This window comes from Periophthalmus magnuspinnatus, chromosome 12, assembly GCF_009829125.3.
Source record: "Periophthalmus magnuspinnatus isolate fPerMag1 chromosome 12, fPerMag1.2.pri, whole genome shotgun sequence".
In the NCBI taxonomy this organism is placed as follows: Eukaryota; Metazoa; Chordata; class Actinopteri; order Gobiiformes; family Gobiidae; genus Periophthalmus; species Periophthalmus magnuspinnatus.
The window spans coordinates 16,603,748-16,622,850 of record NC_047137.1 but is presented as its reverse complement, the minus strand read 5'-3'; the positions used below and the strand labels follow the sequence as shown (position 1 = coordinate 16,622,850).

Sequence of the window (19,103 nt, the reverse complement as noted above, 5' to 3'; positions counted from 1 at the left end):
AGGTCAGCGCTAATACGAGGAGGATGTGACACGACCTCCGCGGAGATAATGGGACGACTGTGGCTCAGAGATGCAGCTTGTTTATCCGATACTGAAGAGGTAATCAGGACGAATCTGAAATCAAAGCTTAACTGGAGATATTTTTGGATTTTAATGTAAGCTGAGGGCTGAACAGGTTTAGGAAAATATCGGATTCTGAAAAACTGTGATGATAATGGCAAAAAAACACCAAAAAACGTTAAAAAACAAAAACATTCGAGGTCAAGGGAAAGTTATAATGACGGAAATCAACAGTAAAAAGCAAATACATTTCACATTTGTAACATCTGAGTGTTTTAATTGCACAATTCTGTCTGTCAGTCTGGTTTCTATGTCCTCAGCTACGTCTCAAACCGCGTAAAACATGATCGTCCAATCAGATTTGCTTATTTGAACGACACGTGAAACGAAGGCCCTCATTGGTCAGTTACGATTTACAAAATAAATCACATTTCTTTCTCCTCTGATTACCAGAGTTTAGTCCTTCGCTCATTGATTCTGTGATGTTTTTTTCCTTTATTATTCCCGATACGAACGGACCGTGTTTGTCCCTGATTGGCTAATCCACCCGTCAATCACTCCCATTTGAAAACAGAGCGATTCACCGGTGATCAGACGTACATTTTTGTAAAGTATTGAATAGTACAGTGTGTTTTCTGGATCTCAAGCAACATTTGGAGGATTAGTTGAGAGAAGAAATATAAATTTGTAATTCAGAACATGTTTGCAAAGGTTTAAACTACAGGATGAGCAGGTTTTATACGTAATAAGACAAAGCCGACTGCAGACTACAAAATAAAAGCCCTATCTGACTGGTAGTGGCTGCATTTTTTATAAAACCTCAGCCAATTACGCACACATCTCCCATAGATCGGTACGTGAAAACATTATGAATGATTTATTTTGTGGTGTTCTGAGTCCTGACCTTTGAACCAAATGACGAGGTAGTGAAATCAAACTAAGACACCTACAGCTGTCAGATATTTTACGCTAGAAAAACAACGCAACCAGCTGAAATTGTTGTTGCAGACTTAGCAAAACGGAGATAATAGCCAGAGAAAAACGCAATTCTGTGACTGGACTAAAGTTTTACAGCTCATTCAAGAGGCTTCTTCAGGCGTGGTCAGATTGCTGGTGGACGCTGCCTTATATCTGAAGAAAAAGCCTCTTGGATAAACCGACCTGCGACTGAGGGATTGCACAGAAAACAAATAAATTCACCCACAGCTTCAGAATAAGTAAAACAGAAAGACTCATTCTCAATATTATGGATTTAAAGCAACAAACAGAATTCACTTTCCATGTATTTCGCAGAAAGCAGCTCAGATTGTTTTCCAAGTAGATTCATTGTAAAGCAAAAACATTTAGTGGCGCCTAATTGTGAGTCTGTGCGGTTCCGTCAGAGACACGGGGTTTAAGTGGAGCAGAGCGAAGAGAGAAGCAGCTGTGTTTGTCCAGGCGCAGACGGGCCGCTGTTTGGATGCTAAGGTAGAAGACGAAACCATTTTACGATTATTGTGAGAGCGACATTCCGTGTTTCCCGATCGCTTTCTTCGAGAGCCGTCCCAGATTGATAATGTGTAGAACTTCATTCAGACTCTGTGGAATCCCTCAGTCGTCCATAGTGAAATAGAAACAGGTGTGTTAGTTTCAGACAGAAGAAGCAGCATAAATGAGAACATCTTCACCCCTACGACTTTGTCCAGTTGACAGATTTAAAATTTTTCTTAAAGTACCGTGAATTTCTGACTATAAGCCGCTACTTTTTTCCCACGCTTTGAACCCTGCGACTAATACAAAGATGCGGCTAATTTATAGATTTTTACTGGCTAATGACCACCGGGGGGCGCTCTCTAGCAATAAACGCAAAAGTGAGACAGACGTGGGGAAAGATTATGTGCTGAAGAATAAACTAGTTTTGATTTTGAACTGTCGTTTTGCGCATCCTGCACACACAGTCATGGAAAACACACAAAGAAACGTATATGGAGCTGGCATCAAAGAAGGAAATAGAGCCACTGCACGTAAGTTTGGAGTTAAAGAAGAAGGAAATGGAGCCACTGCACGTAAGTTTGGAGTTAAAGAAGAAGGAAATAGAGCCACTGCACATGAGTTTGGAGTTAAAGAAGAAGGAAAAGTTTGGAGTTAAAGAAGAAGGAAATAGAGCCACTGCACGTAAGTTTGGAGTTAAAGAAGAAGGAAATAGAGCCCCTGCACATAAGTTTGGAGTTAAAGAAGAAGGAAATAGAGCCCCTGCACATAAGTTTGGAGTTAAAGAAGAAGGAAATAGAGCCACTGCACATGAGTTTGGAGTTAAAGAAGAAGGAAAAGTTTGGAGTTAAAGAAGAAGGAAATAGAGCCACTGCACGTAAGTTTGGAGTTAAAGAAGAAGGAAATAGAGCCCCTGCACATAAGTTTGGAGTTAAAGAAGAAGGAAATAGAGCCACTGCACATAAGTTTGGCATCAAAGAAGAAGGAAATAGAGCCACTGCACATAAGTTTGGAGTTAAAGAAGGAAATAGAGCCACTGCACATATGTTTGGAGTTAAAGAAGAAGGAAATAGAGCCAATGTACATAAGCTTGACCAGCAAAGAAGGAAATAGAGCCACTGCACGTGAGCTTGGGATTAAGGAATTTTTGATGCAACGTTGGCGGGAGCAGTAGGAAGAACTTAATCAATGTAAAACGACAAAAGCTTTCAGAGGAAACAAAAGCAGATGGCCCGTGTTGGCGCGTTTTTATTTTCTAAACCTGCAGGTGTGTTCATCCCGTATTGACGCCAATTTTCAGGCACAGTTTGAAAAAAAAAGCGTGTCTTAAATTGAAACTCAAAATAACCTCCGTGTACCGTCTTTCCGTGTAAATATCTCACACTACAGCATATTTATACCATGTGACTTATATTCAAGTGCGGCTTAGAATTTACAGTATTAATCCAGAGAAACATTAGCATAAATCCTTGTTAGCCTATTGATGTGCCGTTATAATCCCAGTGAACCGTCTTTCTTGTTGTGTCCGTCTTTGATACCGGTGACCGCACACTGACCCGTACGTTCACCGCGACACCTTTCCTCTGACTTATGATGTTTTAAAAATCAATGCGTTAGCCCTCATTAGCGCCGTGTGAACGCATTTCTGTCAAAGTCCTCCCGAGCTAGCTTAGCCTTTTCAGGTTTTACCCAGCATTCATTAGGGCAAAGCTAAATCACGTGTTTGAAGTGTGGATAACGAAGGATCTGTCAACACCAGCGGATTTAAGGCTAAAGCGACATTTTAATTAATTGGCTGTGTGGGGTTGGAGGGAATAGGATGTAATGCAGGTTTTGTCCAGTAGAGGAGCTAATTGGGGATTTCTTCAGCTCAAATCAAAGTGCGGCGTATCAGATTTGACTTTGCATTCATTAAAATACATCCAAGGATTTTTTCTTATTGTAGAAATGCTGGATATTCGTTAGAAAGGTTCACAACTCATTGGATTGTGGGTAATTTGCATTGAAATCTGCCTGGAATTTTCCATAATAGGGCATTACATAAACAACTCCATGAAACACAAGCAGGTGACCCCCCCGCAGGCCGAGTTACAGGTCACGTCTGCGGAGAGGCGGCCCTGTTTTTTGTCAGCAAAAAAATCAGTTGCGTGATGTGCAGCTGTCCACAGGGGGCGCCAACAACTCGAAGCTCTTTTGTTGTGACGACGTTTACGGCGACATCAGCTCCCGCAGTTTTCTAACACAGAAGTCAGTGGATTTGTTTCTTTTATTAAGTCGTTTTGGATGAATATTGCGATTTAAAACGTGCAAATTATAACATTACGATCCACGGGCGTCAGAGATTATAACTATAGCACGCACAAAAGCACCACGGGGCTGCTTTAATATGTGCCGTAAATCAGAAAGGCAGTAGATGTGATGTCAGGCGTGTGCGTTTAGCCGCTCTGTAATCACCGCCTGCAGCTTTGTCTGGCTGATTTTTTTTTCTGCCGGGTTTTTTTTTCAACGTCTCATCTGATTCAATTATATCCGTGCTGTATTCAGAGAGGAAATGAACGCGCGCACGCCGAATTTGAAGCTATTGTTTGCGTGATTGAGGCTATTCAAACTCAAACGTAAAGCCTCAGGAAATCGCGAACGCCGCTTCAGATCCGGCGCGTGAAGTATCGCAGTAAACAACAGTTAGTTTCAAACACTTTCTCGCGCGTTTAGATACGGGAGCTCGTGCATCCTCATTGCGTCGTGGTAATATGATAACCACGTCCTGCTCGGCTCTCTGGAGATGGACCAATCAGAGCGCATCGAGTTAGCCCGGTGGAAATGACTCCTCGTATCAACGCCCTACTTCCTCATTGCCGTCTGTTTATATTGAACGCAGCCCAGATTTAAAACAGTAATCGTCTTTTTTATTACGAAATCCGTCAGGCGTTTAGAGGCGGCGGTTTTATTGCCGTTCGTATGAGCGCAGATATCAGAGCTCGGCCTAATAAAGATGTACTGTGGAACTTTTCATGTGTGTTATTACCATAGACTGTGTAAAAAAGTGGACTAAGTTAGTGTGACGTCGCCCAAAAGCGTTCGGCTAACAGTTATAGCGGCTAATTTAGAGCAGAGTTGCGTATTTGGGATTACGACCGCGAGTATCATAGCAACCAAAGAGCCAATGTCTAGCTAGAATTAAATGCCAGGGAGAAGAAGTGAGTTAGTCTAGTTTTAAAGTGCTGATCTCAACTTTTATTAACTTTTTTTTTTAAATATTAAGAGTTTAAACGTTTAATCCTCGACTGAGCCAAACGAGCTACGTGCTAAGTACTGTCTAATTTTCTGGGGGTCGCAGGGGGCGGAGTCTGGTGAAGCTGAGCCGCATCAGGTATTCCCCAAAAAAAGCTTTGATAAAATTTTCTCAAACGTCATCGCTGTTCGTTTTTTTTCAACGTACATGAAGAAAGACGCCAATTCTTGTGGATTTTATGGATATACGTCGTTATTTGTTGAATCTTTTGTGACGGGCGTACACGGCGCGAGTGACACGTTTGTTCAGAGTTTATCGATTTGGCACGACCTTCTACACACAACATGGTAATTTCACACTAACATTAAACTGTAATATTGTCCTGCGGGCCACAAAATATCGTCTTGTGGGCCGCAATTGGTCCCCGGGCCGCGTGTTTGAGACTCCTGGTGTAGATTAAAACTTTATTTTACACAAAAAAATTTCAGTATCTGGCAGTTTAATGGGCACTCGTCGTCTGGGGGTTCAGTTAAAACAGTGATAACACAAAAAAAACAATAATATAATAATAATTTAACAGCCAAACGCATAGACTGTATAAAGAAGTGGACTGAGTGAGTGTGACGTCACCCACAGCGTTCAGTCAAATGAAGCTAATCGAGGCTAGCAGTTATAGCGGCTAATTTGGAGACGAGTTGCATATTTGGAATTCTGAACACGAGTATCATAGCAACCAAAGAGCCAATCAGGAGTGAGGCTGTTGAAGGTAACGCCCCTTTCCACCCGAGTGCTTAGCAACGCTGTCAATCAAACCTGTTGCTAACGCTAACAGGAGGGACCTCTGGGAAAGAAGGTGCCGGATTTGTCTGTTTTTTAAAGTATATTTTAGTTTTTAATAGACATATTTTGATGAACTCTGAGCCTTTCTGACTTCACATGTGGAGGATTTAACGAGTCGTGTGGTGAAATATTGTCACAGGTGCCGTATGTTTGGGAAAAAGCTGCAGGGAGGTTTTTCTGCTCAAATCAAAGGCTCAAGTGTTTGTGTCATCAGAGGCTTCCCTTTCCAAAGTGAAACTGGAGATGTTTTCTGTCCAACCTCCCACACACAGCTGCTCCCCGTCCTGTGTGCTCACAAGAGAGGACTAAACCGGGACTAAACCAGGACTAAACCAGGACTGAACCAGGACTGAACCAGGACTAAACCAGGACTGAACCAGGACTGAACCAGGACTGAACCAGGACTGAACCAGGACTGAACCAGGACTGAACCAGGACTGAACCAGGACTGAACCAGGACTAAAACAGGACTGAACCAGGACTAAACCAGGACTAAACCAGGACTGAACCAGGACTGAACCAGGACTAAACCAGGACTAAACCAGGTCTAAACCAGGACCGAACCAGGACTAAACCAGGACTAAACCAGGACTAAACCAGGACTGAACCAGGACTGAACCAGGACTGAACCAGGACTGAACCAGGACTAAACCAGGACTAAACCAGGACTAAACCAGGACTGAACCAGGACTAAACCAGGACTGAACCAGGACTGAACCAGGACTGAACCAGGACTAAACCAGGACTAAACCAGGACTAAACCAGGACTAAACCAGGACTAAACCAGGACTAAATCAGGACTAAACCAGGACTAAACCAGGACTAAACCAGGACTAGTCCAGTGGGTGTAGTTGGTCTTGAGCTCAAGTCTAATCCAGGTTTAAAAGAAATATTAAGATCTGTGTCTGAGAGACTGGAAGTGATTCTTAGTTCCAGAGAATTCCCTTAATGTCTCCCTCACTCTTCATCCCCTCTCACTCTTTAGCCCCTCCCATTGTCCAGAAACTCCGGGCTAAACCAGGACTGACCCGCTGCACATTTCCACCACAGCGGAACAAACCCAGGACTAAAGCTCTGCTCATCAGTTCCTTTTGCAGCTCGTGTTCATGCGGCCTGTGAGCTGTGGCCATTTAAAGTGCTGCTCTGATCTCCACCTTCATCCTAAACCCTCTAAGCCCCCCTCCTCTTCCTCGGTCTCCTCTTCCTCAGCCTCCTCTCATCCTATTAGGTCTGTCCCAGAGGAGGTGTGTGTGGTGTTTGTGAAGGAGGATCACAGCTGAGCCACACGAGGCTAAAGCCAGACAGCCCACAAATATGACTTTCATTCCCAACCCCTCTTCCTCCTCTCTCTCCTCTCCCTCCTCTCCACTTTTCTACCCTTCTCTTCCCTCCTCTCCTCTCCCTCCGCTCCGATTTCCTCCCTCCTCTTGCTCCTCTCCCCTTCTCAGTCCTCTCCCTCCTCTCCCTCCTCTCCCTGCCTCTCTCTCCTCTCTCTTTCTCTTCTGTCCTCTCTCTCCTCTCCCTCCTCTCCCCTTTTCTACCCTTCTCTTCCCTCCTCTCCCCTTTTCTACCCTTCTCTTCCCTCCTCTCCTCTCCCTCCACTCCGATTTCCACCCTCCTCTTGCTCCTCTCCCCTTCTCAGTCCTCTCCCTCCTCTCCCTGCCTCTCTCTCCTCTCTCTTTCTCTTCTCTCCTCTATCTCCTCTCCTCTCCCTCCTCTCCCCTTTTCTCGTTCCTTTCCCTCCTCTGCCTCCTCCTCCTCTTCCTCCTCTCTCTCCCTCCTCCTATTCTTCCTTCTTTCCTTCCTCTCTCATCTTGCTCCTCTCCCTCCTCTTTCCTTTTCCCCCTTCTTTCCCTCCTCTCCCCACCTCTATCCTCTCCCTCCTCCCCTCTTCCTCCTTCCCTTCCTCTTCCTCCTCTCCTTCTTCTCACCTTCTCCCCCTCCTCTCTCTCCTCTCTCATCTCCCTCTCTCTCTCCTCTCCCTCTTTTCCTCCTCTCTCTCATCTCCCTCTCTCCCTCCTCTCTCCCTCCTCTCCCTCCTCTCTCTCCTCTCTCTCCTCTCCCTCTCTCCCTCTCTTCCTCCTCTTCCTCCTCTCCTTCTTCTCACCTTCTCTCCCTCTCTTCCTCCTCTCTCTCCTCTTCCTCCTCTCCCTCTCTTCCTCCTCTTCCTCCTCTTCCTCCACCATTACAAAATTAAACAGAACAGCTGATGCACGATGTTACTTTTATTTATTTATTATATTTTTTAAATGTTTTTACTGAACTTTTAAAAGGTTAAAGAAGCGTCGGGTCCATAAACGTCCGGAGCTGTAAATGTCACTGCGTCTCTGGGTCTGTGTGGAGTTTTTCATGTGTAATTTATCCAAAGGCTCCGTGTCGTATAAAGATCATGATCAGACGACGACATGCAGCTTATTACATAAAACAAAAATATGATTTAATTTAGAAATGTTCTTCATGTTATTTACCTTTTTACGCTGCTTTGAGTTCAGCTGCCATACTTATGCCGTGAACTTTGACCTCTGACCCTGTTTAGCTGCATAAACTTTAGCATATATTTCCAGGACTGAACCAGGACTAAACTAGGTCTAAACCAGGACTAAACATGGACTAAACATGGACTGAACCAGGACTGAACCAGGACTGAACCAGGACTGAACCAGGACTGAACCAGGACTGAACCAGGACTAAACCGCGACTGAATCAGGACTAAATGAGAACTAAACCAGGACTGAACCAAGACTAAATCAGGACTAAAGCAGGACTAAAGCAGGACTAAACCAGGACTAAACCAGGACTAAACCAGGACTAAACCAGGATTAAACCAGGACTAAACCAGGACTGAACCAGGACTGAACCAGGACTGAACCAGGACTAAACCAGGACTAAACCAGGACTAAACCAGGACTGAACAAGAACTAAACCAGGACTGAACCAGGACTGAACCAGGACTAAACCAGGACTGAACCAGGACTAAACCAGGACTAAACCAGGACTGAACAAGAACTAAACCAGGACTGAACCAGGACTAAACCAGGACTGAACCAGGACTGAACCAGGACTGAACCAGGACTGAACCAGGACTAAACCAGGACTAAACCAGGACTAAACCAGGACTGAACCAGGACTGAACCAAGAGTAAATCTGAAAGTGTAAACCCTCCGCTCGTCCTGTGTTTTCCATGTGTGTTTCCATAGTCACTGTATGTCTCTGTAGTGACCTCTGCTCTGCGTCTCGTTGTCGTTGCAGAGGGGCCGGTGATTTGGCGGATGCTGACCTATCCCCCGACACGACGCGCCCTCATCGTGGGCTGTGGGCTTCAGATGTTCCAACAGCTTTCAGGCATCAACACAGTCATGTAAGTACTAACTTTAAGAATAAAACATAAAATATAACATCTACAACTTGGAAAACACACTTTATAAACTACACCGCTGTTTCCCATGATGTATTTAGGCTTTTGAGCGCCCTCTGCTGTCAGAAATGGGAATCAACACTGAGAAAAAAAGGAATGAATGACAATGTTTCTGTAGAACAAGCCCATTGATTTAAAGTTTAAGGAAAAGTCTAGATTTTTACCTGTGACGCAACAATTTGGGCAAGTTACAAGCCTCTTTTTTAGACCTCAGAGTGTGAAAGAAGTAAAATAAAACTCTGAAAAGGTCATATATTGCACAAAACTGACTCTTGTGAGGTTTAAGTCATGGTTTAATGTTGTTTGCGCATCAAAAACAGACCTGGAGTTGTGTTTTGTTTCCTTCCTTTCACCTTTAGTTTTTGTCGTTACGTTTGGGGGATCAAAGATACAGACTCGGGGTAAAAGTTTGACAGCGTTTATTACCAAAAAGGAAATGTGAATGTTGGTTGACGGAGTTGGGGTCGGAGGCTGAGGTGCTCGTACCTGTTGCAGAGAGCTGGGTCGGAGGCGGAGGAGCAGGGTGGGTCCACAGAACAGAATCTGGCGAGGAAAAAAAAGAGAATTATGACCATAACCACAAAAACTAGACTGAAACAAGCGGAACTGTACCACACAGGATAAACTCAGCCCCTTTGTAGGTGAAGGCTTGATTGCTGATTGGCTGCAGGGGTGTAGTGGGTGGGGCCAGAGTCTCCGCCCAGCTCCAGAAGGGAGGGGAAAGACGGCACAGAAAACACAAAAAACCCAAATCCTGACTATTTTACCTGTAGTTGAGTGGAGTAAACCCAAGTCAGGAGGTTTTTTGCGGTGCAGCGTCAACAGAATAAGAGCAAAACTAGTGTCCAATTATGAAGAGCAGTGGCCGACCGGGATCTTGGCTAAACCCAAGTTGCAAACATACAGGGTGGTCCAAAAGTCACTGACACTTTTAAATCTTCAGTCGCTCCTGTTATTCTTAAGTTCTACTCATCAACTTTTAGCAGTAGATAAATTTAACCTTTGAGATTTTTTTGGCGATATATACGGTTATAATTGTTCACTTACACTTGAACTTATCACAACTTAAACTAGGGGAAGTAAAAATGACCTAAATAAAAAAAAAATATGTTTTTTAAGCATCCACTATTTTTTTTACTTTTATTTCATTTTTTAAAGTTTATTTCATTTTTTATTATTATTATTTGTCTGTTTTCTGTATTTTTTGTGATATATATATTTTTTACTTTTATTTCATTTTTTTATTTTTATTTGTTTTCTGTAATTTTTTGTGATACATACTTTTTAAAAAAACTTATATTTCATTGTTTTATGTCTATTTCAGTTTTTTTAATTATTTTTATTATTTGTCTGTTTTCTGTAATTTTTTAGATTTTTTTGTTGTTTTTTTTTAAAGTTTATTTCATTTATTTATTTTATTTTTACTTCTTCTGTTAATCATTCCGCCATTTTGTGTTTGTCCCTGAACAGCCCGATCCAACACACTTTGCGTCACATTTAAACCATTTCCTGGCTTACGTCTCTTATTTGATCCTCGATATCATGTTTTAAGTCGTTTATTAAGTCGTCTGAGGTTTATTCACAAACACCTTTTCTTTAAGATCAACCCACAGGAAGAAATCAGGACTAGTCAGGTCTGTGGAGATCACATACTGCCCCCTGTCTGTGAAAACACTTATTATTCCTTTAATGGCCTTTACCACTCTACTCTCGTTCCTCGGTGCTGTATTTGTCTGAAGAGTCGTTCTAAAGGCTCTGAAAAAATAAAAGAAAAATATTTAGAAACAAAAGAGTTAGGAATTTTTTCCAACTGTCTGTATATTCAATTAAAAGATAAAGTTTAAGACTGAATTTTATGCCACAGCTGCAGCAGTTTGATTCTTCTCCTGGACAAACGTTGAGGTTTTTTCTCCAGCCCCTGAAGAAGAAAGACTCTGTGGTTTATGTGAACTGGGACAACTGGAAAGTGAAGCTCATATTTTGTTGTATTGTCCATTTTATGATGAATTTCTAAATCCTTTGTTTGTTGAAACGTTCCCCCAGTGCCCTGAGATGTTCTGGTGTAACGACGACAACAAGACGAGGCGGTTGTTTCGTTCTAACGTTTATCAGTTGGCTTCATTTCTCAGTAAAGCCTGGAAGAAACGGCAAATGAGTTTGTTTAAATGAGTCCGTTGGTGTTTTAACGCACGTCTGGCAGCTGGTCTTTTGTATTTTATTGTATTTCGTTAATGGCGTTTTATAAACCCATTAAAGGGATTACGCATTAAAGACACAATAATCAAATAAATTCATTCAGTTCAGTCGAGATAAGTGGTAATTCCAGGGTTGAAATGATCCAAATGATTCTAGAAATGAAGGTGTGTGGAGTTTAAAAACACAGCGGAGCACTTCCTGTATCGCCACTTGATGACATCACAAGGTGGAACAGAGCGTTTTTTTTCAGTTTGAGACAAGAACTCAGCGTAAATCTGCAGGTTTGTGTGTTAAACATGTACGAATGAAACAAAAAAACGCAACTCCGGGTCTGTTTGTGACGAGGAAACGACATCAGAACAGATCAGAAAAAAGCGTAATCCGAGCTCTTTAAACGAGTCTTTTGCTCGTCCTGTTTTCTGGACTCGAGTCTGGACACTTCTCTAATTGGTCTGTGTGAATAACTCCGCTCTTCTTCTCTGTGGGACCAGATTTCACACAACACGAGCGAGGAGCCTGGGGACTTTTTACCTCCACACGGCTAAATTAAGTATGACAATGTGGTAACGCTGGCACTGGATCAAATATGAGCACGAGAGTGAAGACACGAGGATGAGTCTGACAAACTGATGGTCATCTGTAATAATAATAATAATAATAATAATAATAATAATAGATTTTATTTATAACACACTTTACATTTGAACAACAAATCTCAAAGTGCTACAGTGCAAAAAAAGACATTAAAAACAGAAGACAATTAGTGTAAAAGCAATAATAATAATAATAATAATAATAATAATAATAGATTTTATTTATAATGCACTCTTCATTCCATAGAACACATGTGTCAAACTCAAGGCCCGTGAGCCAAATGCGGCCCGCCATGTCATTTTATGTGGCCGCGATAAAGGAAATTAAAAGGTATGACTGTTTTAAAATGTCAGTTTATCATTAGATTTACAGTTAAACAGCCATTTTTTCATGTCTATGCAAATCCATGTGAAATATTTGTAACTTGAATAAGTAATAAATATAGAAACGGTTAATTAACTAGATTCAAAAGTCGTTGCATTTATTTTACATTAAATTTGGTTGCATTTAGTGACATTTATCTTACATTTAGTGACATCTGGCCCTTTGAGAGCGGCCATTTTTGTTGATGTGGCCCTTTGTGAAAATGAGTTTGACGCCCCTGCCATAGAATCTCAGAGCGCCGCAATAAAACGAGAACTTTAAACCAATACTAAACTGCTAAATGCTAAAAAAAAACATCAACAATAAGCTTTTCTAAATAAAAAGGTCTTTAGATTCGCTTTAAAAAAAAGAAGTCCAGGCTTTGTGTGTCTCTTCAGCCGGACGGGGAGGCAGGTCCAGAGTCGTGGTCCATCGTACGGAGCCTCAGACCTGAAGGAGGAGGAGGAAATTTTCTGACTTTCATTTGGATTCTGGCAGTGCTGTTTTTGAGTGTATTGCAGTTTTTGAATGTCCTTGGCTGGAATCCCAACAAAAAGTACATTACAATAATCCAACCTTGAGGAGATAAAGGCGCGGGCAAGTTTCTTTGCATCTGGGAGGTGTAGAGAGGAGTCTGGAGATGTTTCGTAGACGGTGAAATGAAGTGAATTTATGTGGTTACTGAAAGTCAACGGTGGATCCAAACGAATCCGCAGGTTAGTGACTGAGAAGGAGAGAGTGATGACCGTCAAAGGTGAACCGCGATATAGGAAAGAAGGTGGGGGATGGAAACAGCTGTGGTAGTGTTCATCTGCGGTAGTTTTCATGTGTGGTAGTGTTCACCTGTGGTCGTGTTCATCTGCGGTAGTTTTCATGTGTGGTAGTGTTCACCTGTGGTAGTGTTCATCTGCGGTCCTGTTCATCTGCGGTAGTTTTCATGTGTGGTAGTGTTCACCTGTGGTAGTGTTCACCTGTGGTAGTGTTCAGCTGCGGTAGTTTTCATGTGTGGTAGTGTTCATGTGCGGTAGTTTTCATGTGTGGTAGTGTTCAGCTGTGGTAGTGTTCATCTGTGGTAGTTTTCATGTGTGGTAGTGTTCAGCTGCGGTAGTGTTCAGCTGCGGTAGTGTTCATCTGCGGTCGTGTTCAGCTGCAGTAGTGTTCATCTGCGGTCGTGTTCATCTGCGGTAGTGTTCACCTGCGGTAGTTTTCATGTGTGGTAGTGTTCATCTGCGGTAGTTTTCATGTGTGGTAGTGTTCATCTGCGGTAGTTTTCATGTGTGGTAGTGTTCATCTGCGGTAGTTTTCATGTGTGGTAGTGTTCATCTGTGGTAGTGTTCATCTGCGGTCGTGTTCAGCTGCGGTAGTTTTCATGTGTGGTAGTGTTCACCTGCGGTAGTTTTCCTCTGCGGTAGTGTTCATGTGCGGTAGTGTTCATCTGCGGTAGTGTTCATCTGTGGTAGTGTTCATCTGTGGTAGTGTTCATCTGTGGTAGTTTTCATGTGTGGTAGTGGTCATCTGCGGTAGTGTTCAGCTGCTGTTTGTAGAATCACAAGCGATGGCGGCTCAGTTGGTAGAGCGTTAAATGCTCTATATTCATCTCTTTGTTCTGAATGGGCAGAAGTCCTCAAAATGGCGCCCATAATTTAAGAAACATAATCCCATGAACGATACATTAGATTTTTGCATTTTTTTAGTCTTCCCTCCCAAATTAAACAGAAAAAAAAACATAAATTACTCAAGGGGCGACAGTAGGAGTAGTTGGTTGAGCATTTCTGTCCACTGACTTGAAGGTTGCTGGTTTGATTCCCGCTCATCATCGGTTAGAGCGCGGTATAAAAACATAATTTCGACCTTTACAAACACGTTCTGCAAGTTCATCTCTTTACATTTCAGTCATTCAGGCACAAATGTTCTTTTCTTCGATGCGTTTTATGTTTTATACGTAAGTTTAAATAATTACAGTAGTTTCAAGTTTACTCGGGACGTTTGATAAGACAACATTTTGTTCAAACAGTAACTGAAAAACACACATGAAGGAAAAATATTTGAAATTTCCGATAAAAAATTCCAGATATTTCCCCGGAATCGTCGTAGTTACAGTTGATTTCCTGGTCGCCAAGTTTGATGGTTTACGTGGACTCGACTATAGACCATTTTAATCTCATTACGGGGCCACAGTGGCTCAGTCGGTTGAGCGTTTGCCCACTTATTCAAAGGTTGACGGTTCAAATCTATGTACAGCGCGTGTATGACCGTTTACCTCTTCTATAATTTTACTTTCCAAGGATTTTATCGCCATTTACGACTCTTCAATCGCCCATAACGACCATGTTTGTTTTACGCGGCGTCGTTCGGCCAAAGTCAACTCATAAAATCTAATGAAAGTCTTCGAAACTGTTACGTAAACGCAGGTTTTTATAGGCGGTTTGCGGTAGTAGGTTGTCAGATCATGTTAATTGTCTTGACGTGTGACAAAGGTGTAATTTACGCCCATCACTGGATTTACATAACACCATTATACGAGCTCGATATAGAACAGTCACTACTGCGCCGCACACAGAGTTTTACTGTATATATGTGACTGTACGTGTGTAAATCTCTACTTTAAACCTCTCAGATGGACCGTCCGCCACTTTAACCCTCTGATGCATGAATCTTTTTTTTTTTCTGAAGTGTTTTTAATCTTCTCAGGACATGAAACGACATTGTGAACTGCCTGTAAAAATAAATTAACTTGTGTTCTATGGTAAATATACAAACACATGTCTCTTTTTATGATTTGAAAAACATTTCAACAATTTTTGGGGAAATTTCAACACTGTTTAGATGCAATGTTTAGGCCTGATTAAGAAAACCAGAGGACATTTACTTGCAGTTACACCGACTGACCACTGAATTGACCTCAATGGAGTGTGGCAGCAGAGAGCACTCTAGAGGCTGATGTGCAGTTCCACCACATAAACCGATGCATTAATGAGAAAGTTATGTTTTAGTAGCTGTCCACTGCAGTGACCGCTATGCACCAGAGGGTTAAACATGTCTATTTTCATTCAGACAAGCCCGATACAGCTCAGATCTGCGGAGAGGCAAACCTACGCATAGTAACAGCCCATCAGCTCGTCATTTTGGTCTTAAATGTTCGTATTAACCCGCTTTACATGATCCTGGTGTTTTTATTTTGCTATTGTGTCCGTAAATCAAGATATGAACAGATCGCAGACCATGTGTCAAACTCAAGGCCCGTGGGCAAAATGTGGCCCGCCAGGTCGTGTTATGTGGCCGCGACGAAGTAAATTAAAAGGTATGACTGTCTTAAAATATCAGTTTATCAGGAGATACGCAGTTACACAGACATGTTTTCATATCAATGCAAATCCATATGCAGTATTTGTAACTTGAATAAGTAATAAGCATTCATTTATTTTCATTTATTTTACGTTACATCTGGTTACATTTATCTTATCATCTGGCCCTTTGAGAGTGACCATTTTGATGATGTGGCCCTCTGTGAAAATGAGTTTGACACACCTGAGGTAGAGAGAAAAGAAAGAAAGAATTTTATCTGATTACAGACAGCAGGTACATACATTACATTTCAAGGGAGTTTTTCCAGTATTTATAACCCGAGAAAGGTACAAGTACTATCTACAGAAGGCTGGTCTTATAAGGATTTAACTCATTGTACAAACTGTTCGTACAAGGCACAGTACTGCAGTCACTGAAAAGATATATTTAAGGTCTTTTGTCAACCTGAAGATGAAGAGCTGTGTCCTGTGGCCGAAGTAGCAGGTTCAGAATATAAGTCGCTCCAGAGGATAAGTCAAAAGATGTATAATAATCAAGAAAAAACAGGGTTGTCAGGTTGTCAGGTGTGACTGTAACGGAGATGTGAAATGCGTATTCTACATATAAGTCAGTACTACTATTGCAGTACTGGGAGTATTTGTACTTACCATATTTTCCGGAGTATAAGTCGCTCTGGAGTATAAGTCGCACCAGCCACAAAAAGCATAATAATAAAGAAAACAACATATATTTCACGTAGAAGTCACATCTGAGTATAAGTCGCACCCCCGGCCAAACTATGAAAACAAAAAAACGTGTGACTTTTTGTCCGGAAAATACAGTATTTGTCGCATTTTTACTGAGAAACAAGTTCACCTCGATGTTTGTAACGCACAGTATTTAATGCAAAGTTTGAGAAATAAAACAAAAATCATGCTTTCACCGTCTTTCAAGGTCCTTCCTGTTAGCGTTAGCAACAGGTTTGATTGACAGTGTTGCTAAGCGCCCGCTCCAAGCTAAACCATCGGTGCAGGCGGGAAGAGGCGTTAACTTCAACCGCCTCGCTCCTGATTGGCTCTTTGGTTGCTATGATACTCGCAGTAAATATGTGACTAATATAAACAAATATAAACAGATATATTTTGCAAAGTCGATTTAAAACTCCATTTTCTTTCGTGTTTGTTGTGTGGAGAACCTTTAGGGGCCCCTGCGACTCCATGACGTCTCAGTAACAGGCCTAAGTCACTTTTCTAATGGAGGAAAAGTGACTTAGTATGACTTTAAACTCAGAAATAAAAGTCACAATGGCAGCGTTCCTCTTTTATGCAGAGCGGAGGTGTTAATCTGACATTTGAGTTAAACTAGAGCGGTTTGATTCAGACTTTATTAAATTTTCATGGAAAGTTGAAGATCAAACAACACAGGAATAAAAAAAAAGCAAACATCACAAGAGTGTGATTATACAGTGAAAACAGGGGGCGCCATTCCTCCTCAAACTGAGTCTAAATAACCCATCAGAAAAAGCCCACGGGAATGAAAGTGGATTAAATAAACTGAATACGTCAAAAAATGATCTGCTTTTGTGTCTAAAGTGAATTTAAAGGGCCCATGTTACAGCTTTTTAACATTTCAACTAAATCCCAATTAGGCCGCGACAGTTAATTAAATTTTAATAGAATCGAGATCTCATTATTTTCTAATCGTCAATGATCAGCCCGGTGCTTCTTAAGGGAGCGACACTTGGCAACGCTGTCAATCAAACCTGTTGCTAACGGTAGAGAGAGTGACCTCAGGGAAAGAAACGCCGGATTTGTCTTATTAATGTTCATGTCCTGAGTTATGAACACAATAGTGGAGAAGGCATTCGACCGTGTCCCTCGTGGTGTCCTTTGGGGGGCGCTCTCGGGGTTAGGGGTCCGGGGCTCTTTGCTCAGGGCTGTCCGGTCCCCGTTCGTTGCCGACAGGAAGTCAGACCTGTTCCCGGTGCAGGTTGGACTCCCCCAGGGCTGCGCTTTGTCACCGGCTCTGTTCATTATATTTATGGACAGAATTTCTAGGCGCAGTCAGGGGTCGGAGGGGGTCTGGTTCAGGGGTCGGAAGGAGTCTGATTCAGGAACCACAGGATTCAACTCTGTCTCTGGGCTGGCCTGGGAACACCTTGGGGTCCCACTGGAGGAGCTGGAGGAAGTGTCTAGGGTGAGGGAAGTCTGGGAGCCCCTGCTTAGACTGAAGCCCCCGCGACCCGGCCCCCGAATAAAAGGGAGAAAGTGGATGGATCGTTTAAAGTTTAAAGTTCAACCATTTTAAGACAAAATGAAGAGTCTGACAGCAGCAGATACAGAGAGATAAGGCTGGTACAGGGCAGATCTGTGGAGAGGCTACCCTGCTCATAGTAACAGTTAAGTAAAAGTACAGACACCAGAGCAAAAAATACTCTAGTAAAGTATCACATGAAAAAATCTACATAAGTGGAAAGTATTAAAGTATCAGTTTAAATGTGTACTTGCTGAGTGAAAAGTAAAAGTATTTGGTGCAGATTTTGAGTCTTTAAAGTTTCAAATGTGGTGATTTTGATAAATATTTTAGCTGAATTTTGTTGAACAGAAACAAACGAATCGATCGTTTTTTCCAGCTGTTTTTATTTGTGTATTTTTCTATGAACAAGACAAAAATAAACCCTCAGTCTCAAACTCTGTCGTGTAGTGCAGCAGAAAGTACAAATACTGCTCTCAAATGTACTCAAGTGAAAGTAAAAAGTGTCCACCTTTACTAGTACTTTTACTTTTACTTCGTCTGAGTGGTAAATCGATAAATATGTGATTGTTTCCGTGTCGCTCTGCACAGTCCTAGACCTTTATATTTGCAGAGAAGGTGAAACGCAGACACTGTCATACTTCAGGTTGTATTTTCTCCGTCTCTGGTTTTCGTTCGTTCGTTCGTTCCGTCTTGAGTCTGAACTGTTTTACTCTGGGCCTGAGTAAACAAACTGATGTGTGCTGTTACCAGGCAACGGAGAGGTGACAGGAACAGAACGTGTGTGTGTGTGGGGGGGTGCGTGTGTGTGTCTGTGTGCATCGCCTCGCCACCGATCTGACATGTAACTCGCCTGATGGGGTCACGTACTTGTCGACATACAGATAAATAGGTTTAATGTCACACTGTGGGACATTCCTGGCAAAGAAACATCTCCATGGAAACAACATTACATTGTTTTCTGATTTATTTTGTAATGTTATTTGTTTGTCGTTATTATTATTTTTATTATAGCAAAGAAAAATCTACAAATAAAAACAGCGAACGAAATAAATATAAAACTCAAAATATGCACAAAATACTTTTACTTTTTACTCTTTAAGTGCCGTATTTTCCAGTATAAGTCGCACTTTTTTGATTGTTTGTCCAGGGGTGCGACTTTTATTCCAGAAAATACTGTACAATTTTAACCAGCGAGGTACTTTAATACTTTTACTTAACTAGATTTTTCATGCGATACTTTTACTTTTACTTGAGTATTTTTTCCGCCGAGTTGTCCTGTGTTTTTATTTTCCACGAAACACTCGACGCTTTGACAGTTTTCCCCAAAGGCGCCGAGACACGTGGGATTTGAGTTTCTTCAGAGGACGAGTCCCACAGGGAGAGCCTCAGATC

The 19,103-nt window shown here is 42.0% G+C and overlaps 1 protein-coding gene across 1 annotated transcript in view; it reads left to right on the top strand.

Annotated features, from left to right (window-relative positions):
• Positions 1–19,103, top strand: part of LOC117379494 (proton myo-inositol cotransporter) — a 113,834-nt gene that overhangs the window by 59,717 nt on the left and 35,014 nt on the right. The window contains exon 4 of the mRNA XM_033976221.2: positions 8,852–8,960. Within this exon, the coding sequence (XP_033832112.1) occupies positions 8,852–8,960 (109 nt within the window). The remainder of the gene's footprint in view (positions 1–8,851; positions 8,961–19,103) is intronic.